This window comes from Mytilus trossulus, chromosome 2, assembly GCF_036588685.1.
Source record: "Mytilus trossulus isolate FHL-02 chromosome 2, PNRI_Mtr1.1.1.hap1, whole genome shotgun sequence".
Classification (NCBI taxonomy): Eukaryota; Metazoa; Mollusca; class Bivalvia; order Mytilida; family Mytilidae; genus Mytilus; species Mytilus trossulus.
Window position 1 is genome coordinate 75,913,098 of NC_086374.1, and position 19,313 is coordinate 75,932,410.

The 19,313-nt window shown below is 33.6% G+C and overlaps 1 protein-coding gene across 2 annotated transcripts in view; it reads left to right on the forward strand.

Annotated features, from left to right (window-relative positions):
* Positions 1 to 19,313, forward strand: part of LOC134708028 (PAN2-PAN3 deadenylation complex catalytic subunit PAN2-like) — a 281,367-nt gene that overhangs the window by 92,955 nt on the left and 169,099 nt on the right. For both annotated transcript variants that reach the window (XM_063568271.1, XM_063568270.1), the window contains exon 12: positions 8,623 to 8,801. In XM_063568271.1, the coding sequence (XP_063424341.1) occupies positions 8,623 to 8,801 (179 nt within the window). The remainder of the gene's footprint in view (positions 1 to 8,622; positions 8,802 to 19,313) is intronic.

A 19,313-nucleotide genomic window follows, 5' to 3' on the forward strand; every position in this document is an offset into this window, starting at 1 on the left:
AGATATGATATATAAAATAAATGCACCCAGAATTCCAGATTATAAAGCAAAGTGAGAGCATAAATTTATACTGCGATAGGTTTGTGCAATTTGCATAAGTCATCTGGTTAGGAGAAATGACAATTTGCCAAATGCTTATAATTGGAAAAATTATGCACATTCCCAAGTAATAAATAAAATAATTGAGCTTCAAAATGACTATTCAAATCGGCCAATTCATATAAAAGCTGTAAACATATACTTTCAACTAGCATCTTCTATTTACAGTCAGTTATTTCAATACAAAAGCAAACACAAATTCAGCAACTATCTTTTGGTGACACGGTAGTCAGCGGTCTTAGGTTCATGTATTGCTTTTCTTTTTTTAAAGAAAGCAACTTGTTTTTATGCCTCACCTATGATAGTAGAGGGGCATTATGTTTTCTGGTCTGTGGCTCCGTTTGTTCGTCCGTCTGTGCGTCCGTCCATCCGTCCCATTTCAGGTTAAAGTTTTTGGTCAAGGTAGTTTTTGATAAAGCTGAAGTCAAATCAACTTGAAACTTAATACACTTGTTGCTAATGATATGATTTTTCTAATTTTAAATCCAAATTAGACTTTTGACCCCAATTTCACGGTCCACTGAACATAGAAAATGAAAGTGGGAATTTCAGGTTAAAGTTTTTGGTCAAGGTAGTTTTTGATGAAGCTGAAGTCCAATCAACTTGAAACTTAATACACTTGTTGCTTATGATATGATCTTTCTATTTTTAAAGCCAAATTAGACTTTTGATCCCAATTTCACTGAACAGAGAAAATGAAAGAAGGAATTTCAGGTGAAAGTTTTTGGTATTTAAATGAGTAGTTATTGTTGCAAACTCCATTAGAAAATTTTAATTGAGATTAGTTTTGGAATAAGGGAGAGGGGGATGTGATTAAAAAATTGGGTTCAATTTTTAGCTCACCTGGCCCGAAGGGCCAAGTGAGCTTTTCTCATCACTTGGCGTCCATCGTCCGTCGTCGTTAACTTTTACAAAAATCTTCTCCTCTGAAACTACTGGGCCAAATCAAACCAAACTCGGCCACAATCATCATTGGGGTATCTAGTTTAAAAAATGTGTTGCGTGACCCGGTCAACCAACCAAGATGGCCGCCACGGCTAAAAATAGAACATAAGGGTAAAATGCAGTTTTTGGCTTATAACTCAAAAACCAAAGCATTTAGAGCAAATCTGACATGGGGTAAAAATGTTTATCAGGTCAAGATCTATCTGCCCTGAAATTTTCAGATGAATCGGTCAATCGGTTGTTGGGTTGCTGCCCCTGAATTGGTAATTTTGAAGAAATTTTGCTGTTTTTGGTTATTATCTTGAATATTATTATAGTTAGAGATAAACTGTAAACAGCAATAATGTTCAGCAAAGTAAGATCTACAAATAAGTCAACATGACCAAAATGGTCAGTTGACCCGTTTAGGAGTTATTGCCCTTTATAGTCAATTTTTAACCATTTTTCGTTAATTAAAGTAATCTTTTACAAAAATCTTCTCCTCTGAAACTACTTGGCCAAATTAATCCAAACTTGGCCACAATCATCTTTGGGGTATCTAGTTTAAAAAATGTGTGGCGTGACCTGGTCAACCAACCAAGATGGCCGCCACCGCTAAAAATAGAACATAGGGGTAAAATGCAGTTTTTGGCTTATAACTCAACTCAAAAACCAAAGCATTTTGAGGAAATCTGACATGGGATAAAAATGTTTATCAGGTCAAGAACTATCTGCCCTGAAATTTTCAGATGAATCGGTCAATCGGTTGTTGGGTTGCTGCCCCTGAATTGGTAATTTTGAGGAAATTTTGCTGTTTTTGGTTATTATCTTGAATATTATTATAGATAGAGATAAATTGTAAACAGCAATAATGTTCAGCAAAGTAAGATCTACAAATAAGTCAACATGACCAAAATGGTCAGTTGACCCCTTTAGGAGTTATTGCCCTTTATAGTCAATCTTTGACCATTTTTCATAAATCTAAGTAATCTTTTACAAAATCTCCACTGAAACTACTAGGCCACTATCATCTTTGGGGTATCTAGTTTGAAAAATGTGTCCGATGACCTGGCCATTCAACCAAGATGGCCGCCACGACTAAAAATAGAACATAGGGGTAAAATGCAGTTTTTTGCTTATAACTATGAAACCAAAGCATCTAGAGCAAATCTGACAAGAAGTTAAATTGTTAATCAAGTCAATATCTATCTGCACTGAATTTTTCAGATGAATTGGACAACTGGTTGTTGGGTTGCTGCCCTCCAATTGGTAATTTTTTTGGTTATCTTGAATACTATTATAGATAGCGATAAACTGTAAACAGCAATAATGTTCAGCAAAGTAAGATCTACAAATAAGTCAACATGACCTAAATGGTCAATTGACCCCTTAAGGAGTTATTGCCCTTTATAGTCAATTTTTAACAATTTTCATTAATTTGGTAAATTTATGTAAATTTTTACCAAATATAGTTCTCTGTTACTAATGGGCAAAGTTCATGATAGATATAATTGTAAGAAGCAAAATCGTTCAGTAAAGTAAGAACTTCAAACACATCACCATCACCAAAATACAATTTTGTCATGAATCCATTTGTGTCCTTTGTTTAATATGCACATAGACCAAGGTGAGCGACACAGGCTCTTTAGAGCCTCTAGTTATTTATTTTTATACGACCGCAAAATTTGAAAAAATTCTCTTTGTATATTGCTATCATACTGGCGTCGTCGTCGTCGTCGTCCGAATACTTTTAGTTTTCGCACTCTAACTTTAGTAAAAGTGAATAGAAATCTATGAAATTTTAACACAAGGTTTATGACCACAAAAGGAAGGTTGGTATTGATTTTGGGAGTTTTGGTCCTAACATTTTAGGAATTAGGGGCCAAAAAGGGCCCAAATAAGCATTTTCTTGGTTTTCGCACTATAACTTTAGTTTAAGCTAATAGAAATCTATGAAATTTTGACACAAGGTTTATGACCACAAAAGAAAGGTTGGGATTGATTTTGGGAGTTTTGGTTTCAACAGTTTAGGAATTAGGGGCCAAAAAAGGGCCCAAATAAGCATTTTTCTTGGTTTTTGCACCATAACGTTAGTATCAGTAAATAGAAATCTATGAAATTTAAAACAAGGTTTATGACCATAAAAGGAAGATTGGTATTGATTTTGGGAGATTTGGTCCCAACAGTTTAGAAATAAGGGGCCCAAAGGGTCCAAAATTAAACTTTGTTTGATTTCATCAAAATTGAATAATTTGGGTTCTTTGATATGCTGAATCTAACTGTGTATGTAAATTCTTAACTTTTGGTCCCGTTTTCAAATTGGTTTATATTTAGGTCCAAAGGGTCCAAAATTAAACTTAGTTTGATTTTGACAAAAAATGAATCGGTTGGGTTCTTTGATATGCTGAATCTAAAAATGTACTTAGATTCTTGATTATTGGCCCCGTTTTCAAGTTGATCCAAATCGGGGTCCAAAATTAAACTTTGTTTGATTTCATCAAAGATTGAATATATGGGGTTCTTTGATATGCCAAATCTAACTGTGTATGTAGATTCTTCATTTTTGGAGGCCCGAGAACACAGTTATTTCGTAGTGCATTTCTTTTAGACAATAAATTCAAATTAAAAAAATGCTCTTTCTCAAAAAGATTTTTACAGTGTAGTGTACTACCAGTGAGACAAATAATATCAAAATTATAGAAACTTCTACCAGCTCTAACTCAAAATATTGACAATTCTGTGTTAAGGGGGTGTAAAATTCAGTTTGACAGCTTCAGACGTGCTAAAATTTGACCTTTTAGAACTGGACCAATTTACTTCTTAACATAAAGATTCAGCACCCAATTTTTTTTTACATGTAATTACATCCCCCTACTTGATATTTCATGCATTTAATATCAAGAAATAAATTGGGAAAGTGTATCAAATAAGACATGCAAGTTATACACTGTTTACACTAGGGACTATATTCGTAGACAACGAAAACCAAAGGACGATAACTGTGTCCTTGGACCTAATAGGACAGAAAGACTTGACCAATCTTTATAAAACTTTGCATAACCTAAGCTTAGGCAATTGTGAGATAGGTTGCCAAGTTTCATGGCCATATGACATATATTAGAGACACTAGGGTCATTTTAATATAGACATTTGAATGTTTATTTTTGACGTGTAAATCAAATATCTTCAACTGTCAAGATTTTGGCCTTAAAATTTTAAATTTTGCAAAAATTTGCTTTTTAAATGCTCTTGAATATCAAATATTAAGTATTAAAAGCATCTGAACACTCATTTTATTTATCAGATGTATTGTAGTTATTCCAAAGTTAAATTTATATAAGCCTATGCCTGAAAATAGAGATTTTCCAATTTAGGGACGCCTCATATAAATATGCATTTTTCTCAGCCAATTTGAAGATTTTGAAGTTTTTTATGCCTAATTTATTCTTTCATATATATAAAATGTACTTTAAATGTATAGAAAAGTGTCAAAAAGCATACCACATGAGTATAAAATGGTCTTGGGCCATGTAGTACTGAGAATTATTTAGAGTCGATTTAGGCGGTAGCCCATATTGACATATAAAAATGCACACAGAAGCTATTAGAAATGAAAATGTGTAACTTTTTGCTCATTTCTATGCTAAGGCGTTATGATACAAGAAGTCTAATTGCAAAAGGACTCTTGCATTTAATTTTTTTAGAAACAATATGGTCTGATGGCCAGTTTTTTCACTTTTCAATGGAAAACTTGCATTTAGTTTTAGCCTTAATAGGCATAAAGTTGGACCACTTACTATCATACAGAGAAAAAAAATGGTAGCCTATGAAAGGAGTAAGGTGTACTGAGTATAATAAAGTGCTTTTTTTACAGATTTAGTGAAATATTTGTGATGGACTACAGATTTGATGTACAAAGCTCTTCACATTTTACATACATCTATTAGGCCGTTTAACCATGGCCGTGAATACAAATATCTGCACTTTTTTTCTGTGATAATCTACTTTTCTCTATATCCAGAGTTCACAAATGGTTAATTAAATTTGATTTAATCATAGAAACACAAATATCAGGAACAAAAAAGCTGTCAGATAGAAAGTCAGCATGCCTCTTAGCCATAAAATGTAAACTGCTTTAAAATGCTTATTATAGCCGTAGAATGCCAAAATGGCACATTTTAACAGAATTTCTGTAAACCAAAGATGTAAATCCTTTACTTTGATTGAGTTTGACAAACTGAAACCAGCAAATCATTCAGGAAAGTTGCCAAAGTACAGAATCTAGATTTCAGGAAAACATCTCTTAGGCCCGAGAACACAGTTATTTCGTAGTGCATTTCTTTTAGACAATAAATTCAAATTAAAAAAATCGCACCTGCTCTTTCTCAAAAAGATTTTTACAGTGTAGTGTACTACCAGTGAGACAAATAATATCAAAATTATAGAAACTTCTACCAGCTCTAACTCAAAATATTGACAATTCTGTGTTAAGGGGGTGTAAAATTCAGTTTGACAGCTTCAGACGTGCTAAAATTTGACCTTTTAGAACTGGACCAATTTACTTCTTAACATAAAGATTCAGCACCCAATTTTTTTTTACATGTAATTACATCCCCCTACTTGATATTTCATGCATTTAATATCAAGAAATAAATTGGGAAAGTGTATCAAATAAGACATGCAAGTTATACACTGTTTACACTAGGGACTATATTCGTAGACAACGAAAACCAAAGGACGATAACTGTGTCCTTGGACCTCCTGTTTTCAAATTGGTCTACATTAAAGTCCAAAGGGTCCAAAATTAAACTTAGTTTGATTTTAACAAAAATTGAAATCTTGGGGTTCTTTGATATGCTGAATCCAAACATGTTCTTACATTTTTGATTATGGGCCCAGTTTTCAAGTTGGTCCAAATCAGGATCTTAAATTATTATATTAAGTATTGTGCAATAGCAAGTCTTTTCAATGGCACAGTATTGTGCAATGGCAAGAAATATCTAATTGCACAATATTGTGAAATAGCAATTTTTTTTTTAATTAGAGTTAGCTTTCTTTGTCCAGAATAGTTTGCAAGAAATATCTAATTTCACAATATTGTGCAATAGCAAGAATTTTTTTTAATTGGAGTTATCTTTCTTTGTCCAGAATCAACAAGAAATATCTAATTTCACAATATTGTGCAATAGCAAGATTTTTTTTTAATTGGAGTTATCTTTCTTTGTCCAGAATCAACAAGAAATATCTAATTTCACAATATTGTGCAATAGCAAGAATATTTTTTAATTGGAGTTATCTTTCTTTGTCCAGAATCAACTTAAATCTTTGTTATATACAATATACAATGTATATTCACTTTTTACTACCAACTGATAAATTAAAATAATCTTTACCATTCAGTGACAACAAGCAGTTTTTTTTACATCTTAATATATTATGATGTATTTAAATGAGTAGTTATTGTTGCAAACTCCATTAGAAATTTTAATTGAGATTAGTTTTGGAATAAGGGAAAGGGGGATGTGATTAAAAAAATTGGGTTCAATTTTTCTCATTTGAAATTTCATAAATAAAAAGAAAATTTCTTCAAACATTTTTTTGAGAGGATTAATATACAACAGCATAGTGAATTGCTCTAAGAGAAAACTAAAATTTTAAGTTCATTAGAACACATTCATTCTGTGTCAGAAACCTATGCTGTGTCAACTATTTAATCACAATCCAAATTTAGAGCTGAATCTAGCTTGAATGTTGTGTCCATACTTGCCCCAACCATTCAGGGTTCAACCTCTGCAGTCGTATAAAGCTACGCCCTGCGGAGCATCTGGTTTACATTTCAGATTTCATAAATAAAAAGAAAATTTCTTCAAACATTTTTTTGAGAGGATTTATATTCAACAGCAAAGTGAATTGCTCCTGCCCTGCGGAGCATCTGGTTATATGAAATATTTATTGTGCAAAAACAGGGAATCTTCTCTTGCACAGTATTGTGCTATGGCAAGAAATCTTCAATTGCACTATAATGCAAAATAGCTAATATTGCACACCAATAAGATATTGGGCAATAGTTAGAAATCTTCAATTGCACAATATTGTGCAATAGAAAGAAATCATCAATGGTACAATATTGTGCAATAGCAAATTGTTTGGCAGTAGCATATTATCACAGTATTGTGCAATAGCACAGTACTGTGCAATACTGTATGTGCAATAATTTCTTCAATTGAAAATGAATACAAATATTTCAATCCATTTCAAATTTTATAGCTATATTATGTTGAATATTGTGTTAAAACTTTCACCAACTGTTCAGGGTTTGATCTTTTCAGTAATATCAGGCTGGGCTCAGTGAAGCATTTCATTCTTTATTATACCCCCGCTTTGAAAAAGGGGGGGGGGGTATACTGTTTTACCTCTGTCTGTCCATTCTTCCGTCAGTCCGTCCGTCCCATTAATATTTTCGTCGCATTATTCTCAGGAACTATAATGCCAGGATTTCTGAAATTTGATTTCAGGGTTTATATGAGTCAGCTATACCATGTGATGCGTTTTCAGATTCATCACTCCACAACTTCCTGTTAACCGAACACTTGTATCATTTTACACATGATGACTAAGTTGAAAATTTTCATCACATTTTTCTCAGGAACTACAATGCCAGGATTTCTGAAATTTGGTTTCAGGGTTTATATAAGTCAGACATACCGTGTGATGCATTTTCAGATTCATCACTTGGCAACTTCCTGTTTACTGAACACTTGTATCATTTTACACATGATGGCTAAGTTGAAAATTTTCATCACATTTTTCTCAGGAACTACAATGCCAGGATTTCTGAAATTTGATTTCTTGGTTTATATAAGTCAGCTTTACCGTGTGATGCCTTTTCAGATTCATCACTCGGCAACTTCCTGTTTACCGAACACTTACATATTTTTACACTATTAATGTCATCCACTTGCAGCTGGGGTATCATCAGTGAGCAGTAGCACACAGTTACACTTGTTATACTTGTGAAGTGTTGCATACTTCTCTACAGATCAGTAGACCACTTTCGAGGTGGTCCTTCACCAGTATAAAGTCATCAATTATGTGCGCCTTTATGATGTCATTTACCAGATAGAGGGGATTGCTTGGATCCCTGCACAATTAATGTTCATCAAGCATATTAGTGATCATCATTGTGCAGGATAATCTAGAAATAATGTTTTGATCTGTATGTACTTAATACCAATTCCATAATGATATCAAGGCTGATTGTCAATTTTGAGAATTCATTTTACCAAATCATTCATGCAATAAAGAATCATAGTTTTCCAACTAATCGCTCAACATTGGAATGGAAGTGGCGATGCCTCTAAACGCACCAATGATGTTTACTAAAGTTTTTGACGGAAATGCATTGAATTTGAAAGTTGTCTATTGGGTTTGCTTTATCCAATGTGTGGAAAACTTTATAAAAAAAAAGAAAAAAGAAACAGGTAAAATGTAGCACCTGAAACAATGACATTTCAAAAATAGAATACAATTTCTGAATAAAGTCTATTGAATTAATTTATAAATTTTAATGTTTATTTGCTTAAAATGTTGTATATTTAGGAAACCTATGCCTGTGGACAATGAGATACTTAGGAGCATGAAAGTGCAACATAATGTTGGCTATGCTAAATTGCCGCAGGGAAGTGGAATAGGTATCAATCAAATTCCATACAAAATTGGTAATGATAAAAAGGGGTCCAAGAAAGGGAAATCTGTTCCTGAATCTCCAATAGGTAGAGGTAAGTGTAATGATTTGTTATGATTGAGTTTGTTTTAAGAACTTGGCAAAAGAAATACTGGGCATACATCTGTTCCACCATCCTTCCCTCTGTCATGATTTGTAAAGTTTCTCATGTACACAGGTCTTTTAGCATAGTGGATGGGGCATTATTAGTTATCTTGGTGTAATCAGGGGTGTAAAATTCCATACACCCGTGATTACACCAAGATGGCAAATTTATTTCTTTGGAACAATTCCTTTACTCATTTTTAAACCCGGATGTAAAATTGAAAATTGGTACTGAAAAATTTGCAGTGTAACATTTTTTTAACTTCAAATGTTGCTGCCCGTTGTCAAATTTATACTTTTTTCTTTAATCTTGGGAAAATTCCAAAAATTTTTGTGTTCTTTTGAATTTGCAGGTAAACAAAATAATTATTAAAGAAAATAAAATATATTATTCATTTTTAGCTCACCTGGCCCACAGGGCCAAGTGAGCTTTTCCCATCACTTGGCGTCCATCGTCGTCCGTCGTCGTTAGCTTTTACAAAAATCTTCTCCTCTGAAACCACTGGGCCAAATTAAACCAAACTTGGCCACAATCACATTGGGGTATTTAGTTTAAAAAATATGTGGCGTGACCCGGTCAACCAATCAAGATGGCCACCACGGCTAAAAATAGAACATAGGGATAAAATGCAGTTTTTGGCTTATAACTCAAAAACCAAAGCATTTAGAGCAAATCTGACAAGGGGTATAATTGTTTATCAGGTCAAGATCTATCTGCCCTGAAATTTTCAGATGAATCAGACAACCCGTTGTTGGGTTGCTGCCCCTGAATTGGTAATTTTAAGGAAATTTTACTGTTTTTGGTTATTATTATACGACCGCAAATTTTGAAAAATTTTTCGTCGTATATTGCTATCACGTTGGCGTCGTCGTCGTCATCGTCGTCCGAATACTTTTAGTTTTCGCACTCTAACTTTAGTAAAAGTGAATAGAAATCTATGAAATTTTAACACAAGGTTTATGACCATAAAAGGAAGGCTGGTATTGATTTTGGGAGTTTTTGTCCCAACATTTTAGGAATTAGGGGCCAAAAAGGGCCCAAATAAGCATTTTCTTGGTTTTCGCACTATAACTTTAGTTTAAGTTAATAGAAATCTATGAAATTTTGACACAAGGTTTATGACCACAGAAGAAAGGTTGGGATTGATTTTGGGAGTTTTGGTTTCAATAGTTTAGGAATTAGGGGCCAAAAAAGGGCCAAAATAAGCATTATTCTTGGTTTTCGCACAATAACTTTAGTTAAAGTAAATAGAAATCAATGAAATTTAAACACAATGTTTATGACCACAAAAGGAAGGTTGGTATTGATTTTGGGAGTTTCGGTCCCAACAGTGTAGGAATTAGGGGCCAAAAAGGGACCCAAATAAGCATTTTTCTTGGTTTTCGCACCATAGCGTTAGTATAAGTAAATAGAAACCTATGAAATTTAAACACAAGGTTTATGACTATTAAAGGAAGGTTGGTATTGATTTTGGGAGTTTTGGTCCCAACAGTTAAGGAAAAAGGGGCCCAAAGGGTCCAAAATTAAATTTTGTTTGATTTCAAGAAAAATTGAATAATTGGGGTTCTTTAATATGCCGAATCTAACTGTGTATGTAGATTCTTAATTTTTGGTCCCGTTTTCAAATTGGTCTACATTAAGGTCCAAAGGGTCTAAAATTAAACTTAGTTTGATTTTAACAAAAATTGAAACCTTTGGGTTCTTTGATATGCTGAATCTAAAAATGTACTTAGATTTTTGATTATTGGCCCAGTTTTCAAGTTGGCCCAAATCGAGGTCCAAAATTAAACATTGCTTGATTTCATGTATATTATTTTTCAACTTCTCTGTAACCTTTGTACTTGCATGGTTTTATGAGAATAAACTATCTATCTATCTATCAAAAATTGAATAATTGGGGTTCTTTGATATGCCAAATCTAACTGTGTATGTAGATTCTTAATTTTTGGTCCAGTTTTAAAATTGGTCTAAATTAAAGTGCAAAGGGTCCAAAATTAAACTAAGTTTGATTTTAACAAAAATTAAATTCTTGGGCCTCTTTGATATGCTGAATCTAAACATGTACTTAGATTTTTGATTATGGGCCCAGTTTTCAAGTTGGTCCAAATCAGGATCTAAAATTATTATATTAAGTATTGTGCAATAGCAAGTCTTTTCAATTGCACAGTATTGTGCAATGGCAAGAAATATCTAATTTCACAATATTGTGAAATAGCAAATTTTTTCTTAATTAAGAGTTATCTTTCTTTGTCCAGTATAGTAAGCAAGAAATATCTGCAAGAATTTTTTTAATTGGAGTTATCTTTCTTTGTCCAGAATCAACTTAAATCTTTGTTATATACAATATACAATGTATATACACTTTTTACAACCAACTGATAAATTTAAATAATCTTTACCATTCAGTGATAACAAGCGGTTTTTTTACATCTTAATATTTTATGATGTATTTAAATGAGTAGTAATTGTTGCAAACTCCATTAGAATATTTTAATTGAAATTAGTTTTGGAATAAGGGAAAGGGGGATGTGATTAAAAAATTGGGTTCAATTTTTCTCATTTGAAATTTCATAAATAAAAAGAAAATTTCTTCAAACATTTTTTTGAGAGGATTAATATTCAACAGCATAGTGAATTGCTCTAAGAGAAAACAAAAATTTTAAGTTTATTTGAATACATTCATTCTGTGTCAGAAACCTATGCTGTGTCAACTATTTAATCACAATCCAAATTTAGAGCGGAATCCAGCTTGAATGTTGTGTCCATACTTGCCCCAACCGTTCAGGGTTCAACCTCTGCAGTCGTATAAAGCTACGCCCTGCGGAGCATCTGGTCTTGAATATTATTATAGATGGAGATAAACTGTAAACAGCAATAATGTTCAGCAAAGTAAGATTTACAAATAAGTCAACATGACCAAAATGGTCAGTTGGTCCCTTTAGGAGTTATTGCCCTTTATAGTCAATTTTTAACCATTTTTAGCTCACCTGGCCCTAAGGGCCAAGTGAGCTTTTCTCATCACTTGGCGTCCAACGTCGTCGTCGTCTGTCGTCGTTAACTTTTACAAAAATCTTCTCCTCTGAAACTACTGGGCCAAATTAATCCAAACTTAACCACAATCATCATTGGGGTATCTAGTTTAAAAAATGTGTGGCCTGACCTGCCAAACCAACCAAGATGGCCGCCATGGCTAAAAATAGAACATAGGGGTAAAATGCAGTTTTTGGCTTATAACTCAAAAACCAAAGCATTAAGAGCAAATCCGACATGGGGTAAAATTATTTATCAGGTCAAGATCTATCTGCCTTGAAATTTTCAGATGAATCAGACAACCTGTTGTTTGGTTGCTGCTCCTGAATTGTTAATTTTATGGAAATTTTGCTGTTTTTGGTTATTATCTTGAATATTATTATAGATAGAGATAAACTGTAAACAGCAATAATGTTCAGCAAAGTAAGATTTACAAATAAGTCAACATGACCAAAATGGTCAGTTGACCCCTTTAGGAGTTATTGCCCTTTATAGTAAATTTTTAACCATTTTTCGTAAATTTTATATATCTTTTACAAAAATCTTCTCCTCTGAAACTGCTGGGCCAAATTAATCCAAATTTGACCACAATCATCTTTGGGTTATCTAGTCTAAAGTTTGTGTGGCGTGACCTGCTAAACCAACCAAGATGGCCGCCATTGCTAAAAATAGGACATAGGGGTAAAATGCAGTTTTTGGCTTATTTCTCAAAAACCAAAGCATTTAGAGCAAATCTTACAGGAATAAAATTGTTTATCAGGTCAAGATCTATCTGCCCTGAAATTTTCAGATAAATCAGAGAACCTGTTGTTGGGTTGCTGCCCCTGTATTGGTAATTTTAAGGAAATTTTGCTGTTTTTAGCTCACCTGGCCCGAAGGGCCAAGTGAGCTTTTCTCATCACTTTGCGTCCGTCGTCCGTCGTCGTCGTCGTCCTGCGTCCGGCGTTAACTTTTACAAAAATCTTCTCCTCTGAAACTACTGAGCCAAATTAAACCAAACTTGGCCACAATCATCATTGGGGTATCTAGTTTAAAAATTGTGTCCGGTGACCCGGTCAACCAACCAGGATGGCCGCCATGGCTAAAAATAGAACATAGGGGTAAAATGCAGTTTTTGGCTTATAACTCAAAAACCAAAGCATTTAGAGCAATTCTGGCATGGGGTTAAATTGTTTATCAGATCAAAATCTATCTGCCCTGAAAATTTCAGATGAATCGAACAACCTCTTGTTGGGTTGCTACCCCTAAATTTGTAATTTTAAGGAAATTTTGCTGTTTTTGGTTATTATCTTGAATAATATTATAGATAGAGATAAACTGTAAACAGCAATAATGTTCAGCAAAATAAGATTTACAAATAAGTCAACATGACCGAAATGGTCAAATGACCCCTTTAGGAGTTATTGCCCTTTATAGTCAATTTTTAACCATTATTCGTAAATCTTAGTAATCTTTTACAAAAATCTTCTCCTCTGAAACTACCAGGCCAAATTAAACCAAACTTGGCCGCAACCATCATTGGGGTATCTAGTTTAAAAATTGTGTCTGGTGACCCGGTCAACCAACCAAGATGGCCACCATGGCTAAAAATAGAACATGGGGTAAAATGCAGTTTTTGGCTTATAACTCGAAAACAAAAGCATTAAGAGCAAAACTGGCAAGGGGTTAAATTGTTTATCAGGTCAAGATCTATCTGCCCTGAAAATTTCAGACAAACAGATTGTAAATTTTTAACAATTTTCATAAAATTTGTAAATTTTTACTAACATTTTCAACTGAAACTACTGGGCCAATCATTATAGATGGGGATATTTGTATGCAGCAAGAATGTTCAGTAAAGTTAGATCTACAAACACATCACCATCACCAAAACACAATTTTGTCACAAATCTATCTGTGTCCTTTGTTGAATATTCACATATACCAAGGTGAGCGACACAGGCTCTTTAGAGCCTCTAGTTTTTAATAAAGTGGAGATAATTACATATTTTTAGCTCACCTGGCCCAAAGGGCCAAGTGAGCTTTTCTCATCACTTGGCGTCCTGCGTCCGTCGTCCGTCGTCGTCGTCCTGCGTCCGGCGTTAACTTTTACAAAAATCTTCTCCTCTGAAACTACTGGGCCAAATTTAACCAAACTTGGCCACAATCATCATTGGGGTATCTAGTTCAAAAATTGTGTCCGGTGACCCCGCCAACCAACCAAGATGGCCGCCATGGCTTAAAATAGAACATAGGGATAAAATGCAGTTTTTGGCTTATAACTCAAAAACCAAACCATTTATAGCAAATCTGATGGGGGATAAAATTGTTTATCAGGTCAAGATATATCTGCCCTGAAATTTTCAGATAAATCTGACATTCCGTTGTTAGGTTGCTGCCCCTGAATTGGTAATTTTAAGGAAATTTTGTTGTTTTTGGTTATTATCTCGAATATTATTAGCTCACCTGGCCCGAAGGGCCAAGTGAGCTTTTCCCATCACTTGGAGTCCGGCGTCCGTCGTCGTCGTCCGGCGTCGTTAGCTTTTAGAAAAATCTTCTCCTCTGAAACTACTGGGCCAAATTAAACCAAACTTGGCCACAATCATAATTGGAGTATCTAGTTTAAAAAATGTGTGGCGTGAATCGGTCAACCAACCAAGATGGCCGCCATGGCTAAAAATAGAACATAGGGGTAAAATGCAGTTTTTGGCTTATAACTCAAAAACCAAACGTTTAGAGCAAATCTGACTGAGTTTAATTGTTTATCAGGTCAAGATCTATCTGCCCTGATATTTTCAGACGAATCGGACAACCCTTTGTTGGGTTGCTGCCCCTGAATTGGTAATTTTAAGGAAATTTTGCTGTTTTTTGTTATTATCTTGAATATTATTATAGATAGAGATAAACTGTAAACATCAATAATGTTCAGCAAAGTAGGATTGACAAATAAGTCAACATAACCAAAATGGTCAATTGACCCCCTAAGGAGTAATTGTCCTTTATAGTCAATTTTTAACACTTTTCATAAAATTGGTAAATTTTTATTAACATTTTCCACTGAAACTACTGGGCCAAGTTCATTATAGATAGAGATAATTGTAAGCAGCAAGACAGTTTATTACAGTAAGATTTACAAACACATCACCATCACCAAAACACAATTTTGTCATGAATCCATCTGCTTCCTAGCCTTCCTTTGTTTAATATTCACATAAACCAAGGTGAGCGACACAGGCTCTTAAGAGCTTCTAGTTGGTTATTATCTTGAATATTATTATAGTTAGAGATAAACTGTAAACAGCAATAATGTTCAGCAAAGTAAGATCTACAAATAAGTCAACATGACCAAAATGGTCAGTTGACCCGTTTAGGAGTTATTGCCCTTTATAGTCAATTTTTAACCATTTTTCGTTAATTAAAGTAATCTTTTACAAAAATCTTCTCCTCTGAAACTACTTGGCCAAATTAATCCAAACTTGGCCACAATCATCTTTGGGGTATCTAGTTTAAAAAATGTGTGGCGTGACCTGGTCAACCAACCAAGATGGCCGCCACGGCTAAAAATAGAACAAAGGGGTAAAATGCAGTTTTTGGCTTATAACTCAAACACCAAAGCATTTTGAGGAAATCTGACATGGGATAAAAATGTTTATCAGGTCAAGATCTATCTGCCCTAAAATTTTCAGATGAATCGGTCAATCGGTTGTTGGGTTGCTGCCCCTGAATTGGTAATTTTGAGGAAATTTTGCTGTTTTTGGTTATTATCTTGAATATTATTATAGATAGAGATAAACTGTAAACAGCAATAATGTTCAGCAAAGTAAGATCTACAAATAAGTCAACATGACCAAAATGGTCAGTTGACCCGTTTAGGACTTATTGCCCTTTATAGTCAATTTTTAACCATTTTTCGTAAATTAAAGTAATCTTTTACAAAAATATTCTCCTGAAACTACTTGGCCAAATTAATCCAAACTTGGCCACAATCATCTTTGGGGTATCTAGTTTAAAAAATGTGTGGCGTGACCTGGTCAACCAACCAAGATGGCCGCCACCGCTAAAAATAGAACAAAGGGGTAAAATGCAGTTTTTGGCTTATAACTCAAAAACCAAAGCATTTTGAGGAAATCTGACATGGGATAAAAATGTTTATCAGGTCAAGAACTATCTGCCCTGAAATTTTCAGATGAATCGGTCAATTGGTTGTTGGGTTGCTGCCCCTGAATTGGTAATTTTGAGGAAATTTTGCTGTTTTTGGTTATTATCTTGAATATTATTATAGATAGAGATAAATTTGAAACAGCAATAATGTTCAGCAAAGTAAGATCTACAAATAAGTCAACATGACCAAAATGGTCAGTTGACCCCTTTAGGAGTTTTTGCCCTTTATAGTCAATCTTTAACCATTTTTTATAAATCTAAGTAATCTTTTACAAAATCTCCACTGAAACTACTAGGCCACAATCATCTTTGGGGTATCTAGTTTGAAAAATGTGTCCGATGACCTGGCCATTCAACCAAGATGGCTGCCACGGCTAAAAATAGAACATAGGGGTAAAATGCAGTTTTTTGCTTATAACTATGAAACCAAAGCATCTAGAGCAAATCTGACAAGAAGTTAAATTGTTAATCAAGTCAATATCTATCTGCCCTGAATTTTTCAGATGAATTGGACAACTGGTTGTTGGGTTGCTGCCCTCCAATTGGTATTTTTTAAAGAAATTTTGCCGTTTTTGGTTATCTTGAATACTATTAGAGATAGCGATAAACTGTAAACAGCAATAATGTTCAGCAAAGTAAGATCTACAAATAAGTCAAGGAGTTATTGCCCTTTATAGTCAATTTTTAACAATTTTCATTAATTTGGTAAATTTATGTAAATTTTTACCAAATATAGTTCTCTGTTACTAATGGGCAAAGTTCATGATAGATATAATTGTAAGAAGCAAAATCGTTCAGTAAAGTAAGAACTTCAAACACATCACCATCACCAAAATACAATTTTGTCATGAATCCATTTGTGTCCTTTGTTTAATATGCACATAGACCAAGGTGAGCGACACAGGCTCTTTAGAGCCTGTAGTTTGTTAATCTTAGTTATCTTTACAAAAATCTTCTCCTCTGAAACTACCAGGCCAAATTAATCCAAACTTGACCACAATCATCTTTGGGGTATCTAGTTTATAAAATGTGTGGCGTGACCCGTCAAACAAACCAACTTGGCCGCCATGGCTAAAAATAGAACATAGGGGTAAAATGCAGTTTTTGGCTTGTAACTCATAAACCAAAGAATTTACAGCAGTTGAAAAGGAATTAAATTGTTAATCAGGTCAAGATCTATTTGCCCTGAAATTTTCAGATGAATTAGACGACCCTTTGTTAGGTTGCTGCCCCTGAATTGTTAATTTTAGGGAAATTTTGCTGTTTTTGGTTATTATCTTGAATGTTATTATAGATAAAGATAAACTGTTAACAGCAATAATGTTCAGCAAAGTAAGATCTACAAATAAGTCAGATTAACCAAAATGGTCAGTTGACCCCTTTAGGAGTTATTGCCCTTTATAGTAATTTTTTTACCATTTTTCGTTAATCTTAGTTATCTTTTACAAAAATCTTCTCCTCTGAAACTACCAGGCCAAATTAATCCAAACTTGACCACAATCATCTTTGGGGTATCTAGTTTATAAAATGTGTGGCGTGACACGTCAAACCAACAAGATGGCCGCCATGGCTAAAAATAGAACATAGGGGTAAAATGCAGTTTTTGGCTTATAACTCAAAAACCAAAGTATTTAGAGCAAATCGCATAAGGTTTAACTGTTTATCAGATCAAGATCTATCTGCCCTGAAATTTTCAGATGAATCAGACAACCTGTTGTTGGGTTGCTGCCCCTGAATTGGTAATTTTAGGGAAATTTTGCTGTTTTTTGTTATTATCTTGAATATTATTATAGATAGAGATAATCTGTAAACAGCAATAATGTTCAGTTAAGTAAGATCTACAAATAAGTCAACATGACCAAAATGGTCAGTTGACCCCTTTAGGAGTTATTGCCCTTTATAGTCAATTTTTAACAATTTTCATGAAATTTGTAAATTTTAACTAACATTTTCCACTGAAACTACTGGGCCAAGTTCAATATAGATAGAAATAATTGTAAGCAGCAAGAATGTTCAGTAAAATAAGATGTACAAACACTTCACCATCACCAAAACACAATTTTGTCATGAATCCATCTTCGTCCTTTGTTTAATATTCACATAGACCAAGGTGAGCGACACAGGCTCTTTAGAGCCTGTAGTTTTTTATTTTCTGCAAATTTTTTTTGGCAAAATTTTATTTATCCTGGGGTGAACAAGGGTGGGGTGTTTTTCACACCAGGGTAATTAACCAATCAGATTTCAGGATATTTGCTGCATAAATAAGAAATAATAAGTTATACCCTTGTCTGTCTCTATGTCCATACATCCTGAAATTGGTGTCGGTTCTCTTTAACTGAATGTTATGAAATTTATACACAATGTTTATTACTACAAAACACCGATCAAGTTTGAATTTGTTTGGTGTCACTTTTATGTTTCTATTGTTCATGTTGTTATCCCCCTTTACAAATGGAATTTTTTCTGAATTTTTATTTTCCATTCTTTTACTAAGTTGCCCTAACCAAAATGTTATAAAACTTAAAGACAGTACTTATATTACCACGCCAATACAAATCAAATTTGAATTTTGGTGGGGGGGGGTCTGACTTTTGCCATTCTTGAATTATGCTACTTAACAAATGGAAAAAAAAGTATGTTTTTTAGTTATGTCTCTTTAGAATGTTATATAAGCAGGGACATCATCTGTGTCCCATCGATACTTTCCCGATTTATTTTAAAAACTATGCCTCTTTTAATTATATTGAAAATTGCATTGTTAACACTTTAGTGTAAAATGTTTTCCCCAAATTTTATTAGACTTAAACCCACATCATAGGTTTATATCAGCAATGTCTTTGACACATGAAAATAAGTGCTGATCAAATAATATAAACCATATATGCCTGTTGAAATAATATTATTACAGAAATTATATTGCATTTGCTTTGAAGCGTTCATTTCTCTAAGTAAATTTCTAAATTGTTTTAAAAAACAAACAAAAAGTCATTGCCCTTGGATAGATAAAATATGTGCTAATAATTGCAGCTATGTGGGGACATTGGAACACTGTTCTTTTAGAATTATTAGAAAAAAGAGTTTCGCTATACTGCTTGATAAGGTAATCTTAGTTATCCTAGTGGCCTAGTTGGTTTGCATTTATATAATAATGTTTTTAGCAAATACATAACTGTTTCCTTGTATTGATTGTTTGTATTTCCACGAATTATAGATTTGAAAGATTGTATGAACGCAGTTTAAAAATTTAAATTAGGCAAAAATCCAGGATTTTAATTACGGTATTGTCATTGC